This window comes from Triticum dicoccoides, chromosome 3A (assembly GCF_002162155.2).
Source record: "Triticum dicoccoides isolate Atlit2015 ecotype Zavitan chromosome 3A, WEW_v2.0, whole genome shotgun sequence".
NCBI classification, from domain to species: Eukaryota; Viridiplantae; Streptophyta; class Magnoliopsida; order Poales; family Poaceae; genus Triticum; species Triticum dicoccoides.
Window position 1 is genome coordinate 477,198,245 of NC_041384.1, and position 5,523 is coordinate 477,203,767.

At 44.8% G+C, this 5,523-nt stretch overlaps 1 protein-coding gene across 1 annotated transcript; it reads left to right on the forward strand.

The window, feature by feature from the left end:
* The first annotated feature begins 1,932 nt into the window (after positions 1-1,932).
* Positions 1,933-4,440, forward strand: LOC119271644 (probable WRKY transcription factor 57). Its single transcript, XM_037553386.1, has 3 exons — positions 1,933-2,197; positions 2,348-2,473; positions 4,027-4,440. Exons 1-3 carry the CDS (start codon positions 1,977-1,979, stop codon positions 4,220-4,222), a joined length of 543 nt encoding a protein of 180 aa, XP_037409283.1. The 5' UTR covers positions 1,933-1,976; the 3' UTR covers positions 4,223-4,440.
* Positions 4,441-5,523: the final 1,083 nt, after the last annotated feature.

Genomic DNA, 5,523 nt, shown 5'->3' on the forward strand with positions numbered 1-5,523 from the left:
AAATCAATTTGATCCTTGTCCCAAGCTTTTTTTTAGAAAAGGAGGAAGACCCCCGGCCTCTGCATCTGGGCGATGCATGCAACCACTTTATTAATTATTCATAAAAGACCTTACAAAGAAATACAACGGTAAGTCTGAAGCCACCGTCTAGGCAACGTCTGTTGCTACGTCTATCCAGTTGATGAAGGAATGTTGATAGTCTGGGTCTAATACCAAACAAATCTCGCAGCCAAGCCTAACATTTAAGACCTGAGGCCCCAACCAAGCCACTTGCCGAGTATGGGGCACACACCAGTCTGGCGCGCTCTCAGAGGCCGCCACCGCCAACTGCCACCACTTCATCTTCAGAACTGTACTGACACATCAACCATGCCCGGTCTAGTTGTTGTCGACGCCACCACGGAGCCCAACGGCACCACCTCCCTGTGCATGAACTGCTGAGCACGTCGCGGTCGCCACCGGTACACCTCGGCACCATGCCGCCATGTACCACCAGCCGACACAACTTGAAGTCTCTGGAAAATCCGTCGTGCGTAGCACCTGCCAAACAGGCATAACAAAGCGTAGCACCTGTCAGCCAGACATGACTTGACATTTCCACCGAAGCTCCGTGTAAGACGAAGCCGCTCCAGCTCCCGCCCTGTCTTCCATCGCTGCTCCACAAACGATACTCCCAAGAGAGAACGACACCGCAGTGACGTCCTTGTACGACCTGGAAGACCGGATCCTAGTGTTTCCCCCAGAGCAGTACGAGTGGGTCGATAGTAGTCACAGGACGATGCCTTCATCAAGGTACGACGCAGAACGCCGCCATCGCCCGCCGTCGGCTCGATTTTCATCGGTAACTATGTCTACCCGACTCGTAGCTGGAACTAGATGACGGACCCCGAGATCTGAACACCCAGCCTCAGGCCGACCAGCTCCGACGGAAGAGATGACCACCACCGCCGACTGCACCGGCCAGAACAGATCCGACCGGAGGTGCCGCCGACGAGACCACCGGGCCCTCCATGCCGCCGCCGCCGATCTGAAGGCAGATTGCACGCCACCGCAGCCGCCGCCGCCGCCCGAACAGAACATCATATATTTTTTCCCGGTGTATATACAGGAGATATGATAAATGACACGCCACTTCTCACTCACACCTGTGGTTTGGGCCACCTGTCGGTGACATATGACTGGGAATTTTATCTGCATGTGGCCATCGCAAAAGAATGCAAGTATAGATGACAACATGTGAACATCTCGCAAGCCCAGGCCCCAAACCAAAGGAGGTGTGGGAATACATTCATTGGCAAGAAATGGGGAGAGACAACAACTAATAACAGATGGATAACAGTACAGAGCTATTAGAGTTTTGGTGGCAATAATAACAGATGGATACAACAAGAGCAAACTAGAGTTTTGCTGCCAAAAGGAAAATGAAAAGAGCAAACTAGCTATAGTTGACGTTTCAAAGACTCGCCTTGACGCAGTCTCTGTTGCGAACTCATATATTCGTCGTCGCTGTCGATCGACATTGCACACCTAACATTCCGTTGTATCCATCTCCGTTCGCCTCGGCGAGCATCAGTAGTAGTAGGCGAAGCGTACGTGTAACCGCGCGCCTGCGATTTGTCAGAGCTGAGCCGTGCCCCATGCACAAATAACGAGCACATAGGGCCAGGCAGGCAACAATTCGAAACGTGCGGGTACTGCATGCGTCCCTCGCTCTCACTGTCGCACATACTGCTACTTGCACAGCGTAGAGACGGCGCCCGCGCGCGCCGAAGCTTCCGCTGAGACGGGACCAGCAGGAGGAAGCTCGCCGCGAAAGCCCGGCGCCCGAACGACGCCGCGCCGCTATAAATATACGACGCCTCGCCCGCTTGTCGTGCTCTCTCCCCATGCACTGATCCATCGGCATACGCATGGCGGTAGCTGGAGCCGGGGCAGCGTATCGCTTCCACCCGCACGGCGCCGGCTTCGGCCGCTCGATGGCGTTTCCCCCGCCGCCGGGATCCGGCTGCCCCTACAGCTCCGGAGCCTCGTTGAGCTCTGCCGCCTTCGGTGCGGCCACCGGGCCCGGGGTGCTTCAGCAGGAGCTGGACGTCCTTGACTACTTGTCCGACGACGGCGGGGTGCCCGGCACGGCCGGCGCGCCGCTGCCGGTTGAGGCGGCGGTCGTGCCGGATGTTGGCTACTGTGATCATACGAGGTGAGTTTATATGATTCAGTTCCTGCATGCCAAGAAGACCCAAGATACACATTGTGATGTGAATCAAGTCGCATGTATACACAAACACCAAGAGCGTGCAAGTTTTGATCTGATCGGTTTGGGGATTGTTCTGGGCATAAATTTCAGTAGGGCGGCCGCGGTGGCGGCGAGCGGCAAGATCGCGTTCCGGACTAGGTCGGAGGAGGAGATACTGGAAGACGGCTACAAGTGGAGGAAGTACGGCAAGAAGTCTGTCAAGAACAGCCCTAACCCAAGGTATCCAAAACGAACGAATTCATTTACTTTTCTATAGATCATCAGATTTGGGTTGGAAAAGTTTGGCTTGGGGTTGCAGGAAGGGATTAATTGGCATGTACTATATAGCTCTCCTCATTTACTCAAGTGTGATTGACCATAATTTGGGTGAAATCGCTAAAATTTTGATGAGTTTCTTTCTCCAGTTCTCTCCCATCCCGTGGTTCATGATTTCTAGCTGGTAGTTTCATGGCCTAGTTTCTAGGTCAGCTGGTATGGATCAGGCAGATTCTGTAGCTGGTGGACCAATTCTGTTGCATTTGCTTGGTTCTTGCTTGGATAAACTTCCTTAAGAAAGGAAAATCTTGGCTAGCTTGTCGATGGACGACCGTTTATAGGTTATTTATTTGTTCTTATTATTAGTCCATCCAATCTACGTTTAGATTCGTGACTTTAGTTTGATGATGCTGGACCCAAGTTCCTTTTTAACAGGGAGTCGTTTTTTTTTTAAACTAGGACAGGGAGTCGTTTTGGGATGTGACCAATTAAAGGGAAACGTATTGTATACGATGAGATCTAGTGTTTGAAGTAGCTAGGAAAAAAGATGATGAATTCTCGGCAAAAAAGAAAAGAAGATGAATTCAAGGTCTCAATTTGCTATTCTTCTGTCGATCCAGAAATCCCTGTTTGTTAAGCGTCTAAGATGTACAATCAAATGTAAATTGCTCAAGAAATCCTTATCCTCGCTCGCTTGAGTTGTACAATATTTAATGTAAGTTGCACAAAAATATGTGTAATTCCAGGCTAAGAAATGTGTGACTGCTCAATTGCGAAATTAGACTTTTTGAGTGTGGTTACTAAACAACAATTTTTCAACATAAAATTTACACATACTTTCAATTGGTAACCATCTAATTATTGTTGGGTTATGATCCTAAAGCTTGTAGAGTTGATCAAGGTATAAACAAATCTTGACCGGCATAGCCTTTGGACACTTCCATAGAAATCTCAATTTGTGCAAATTATTGCTGTCTAACATATGCGTCTAGTTCCATAATTTTATTTTATTTTGGGGAAGTGTCTAGTTCTACATTGTAATGAGACAAATTGCAGTTTTATGTTTTGTGAAATTTTCATAAAACTTTTGTGCAGCACATGGTTTCCGTTGCATTTTTATGATGTAATGAGCCTTGATTTTACAATGAATTTTCGAGGGGTGAACACTAAAATCTACCAGAAATATGTCACTAAATATTTGAATCTTCTTGTACACGTTTACCATGTCTATATAAACAAACTTACACTTGATCCATCAATCAGTTAGGATCTGTTGGCAAGTCTTAAATTTCCCCTATTAGTTCTTTGCCAGAAAAAACTATTACTTCTTATAGAGGAAAAATAACCTCTTACTTTTTCTTAGCGTAAATCCCTTGCTATGAGAGGAATGGACTAGCAAATTTCTTGCCCCTTAGGCCCCTCATGTCCTCATGGTCCATGGCCTCATGACAAAATCTTAGGCGCCGTCAATAGCCTAAGATTTTATTTAATCTAAATTTCATTTATTATCACTGCAGGAACTACTACCGGTGTTCAACGGAGGGGTGCAGCGTGAAGAAGAGGGTAGAGAGAGACAAAGACGACGCAAACTATGTAGTGACGATGTATGAGGGGGTTCACAACCATGCGAGCCCTGGCACAATTTACTATGCTGCTCAAGATCCTGCTTCAGGCCGCTTCTTTGTTACTGGGACGCATCAGCTAGCTCCTTGATCAAACACTGGATAACATTTGGCGTGTGATTGGTCTTCCTAGAATGAAACTTAATGGAGTTGCTTGTAAAGTTGTGCAATACCTCTTTTAAGTGTACATGTCTCATATTTTAGAGAGTAGGTCAATCTTCTCGGTTCTAGTGACATCAACAACAACATAAGGCTTGTTCACTTTTTTCTGCTACAAAGGACGGTTGGTTCACTAAACTAAAATTTACTAGGAAGCGAAACTTGATTTTCTTCAAATTTTTATGATGAGATTTCGGTTGAAAGTGGCTTGAATCAGATTGAAAGTTGATAAATCGTGAGTTTAAAGTTAACTTCCATGAGGTTGAAACCTCATTTCTTTTTCAATCAAATACCCTCCATATCTCTTGTTGTGGTAAATGAAGTCTTCACATTTCCTAAAATATTGCTTTTGTAGTTGAAAGCCGATGTTCATGAAGATGGAACCAAACCTTATTTAGTTAAAACTTCCTAAAAACTGTTGTTTTATAAGTTGAAAACTTCCCATTTCCTAATTAAAATGAGTTGAAATCAATGTTCATGAATTTGAAATTTAACATGTTGCGGCTGAAATCCTAAAAAATGTGGTCGAAGTTCGACTCTTTCCATTTGGTCGGAGATGTTCTTACAGGGGCATGTCAGGTCAAAAACCACTCACGTCACATTGTGTGATAGGCCCCCACAATATATAGTGCATATCGGTCAATTAATTCCTTCACCTTTTGAAGGGTTCCAAACATGTAATACATCTTTTTATTTATCGTATGTGGAATTCCAATATAACATGTATGTTTATCTCTCCTCCCCTCTTTATATTTAATAAATACTCTGCTAAGTCACTTGAAGCATCTAAAAATGTATGAATTAAAGAGTTACTCTCATCAAAAGGTGGGCACGTATAGCTAATCCACTCTTTCTCCTATTGTTCTTCCCTCTCATCCTCATCTTTTTCATCTAATGAGCTTACAATAATTTCTTCTTTCATTGGTTCGTGCAAAACATTAGTCTCTTCTTTGATAGAGGTGATCCTTTTGATTTAATTAGTAATATAAGGATTACTATTGAAATTTTTAAAGAAATATTTAAGTATAGAAAATAAATAAATTTATAATAGCATCATCATTTCCAACATTCTCAAGCAAAGAGGCAATTTCATAAGCAGCCTTAAAAACAACAAATTCTTTAATTTGTTCTGTTTCACAAAAATCATGTTTTTTCCTTAACAAAAGAAGTTAAGGTGTCATTATCATTGTACTCGCATTCAGGGTCGGTCCTGAGATTTCAGGGGCCCGGGGC

What these genes read in the sequence shown, in the direction of transcription:
- LOC119271644 (XM_037553386.1), top strand. Translation starts at nt 1,977, where the DNA reads ATGGCGTTTCCCCCGCCGCCGGGATCCGGCTGCCCCTACAGCTCCGGA. An exon ending in GGCTACTGTGATCATACGAG is followed by an intron (nt 2,198 to 2,347) that starts GTGAGTTTATAT and finishes AAATTTCAGTAG; the next exon opens with GGCGGCCGCGGTGGCGGCGA. An exon ending in AAGAACAGCCCTAACCCAAG is followed by an intron (nt 2,474 to 4,026) that starts GTATCCAAAACG and finishes TTATCACTGCAG; the next exon opens with GAACTACTACCGGTGTTCAA.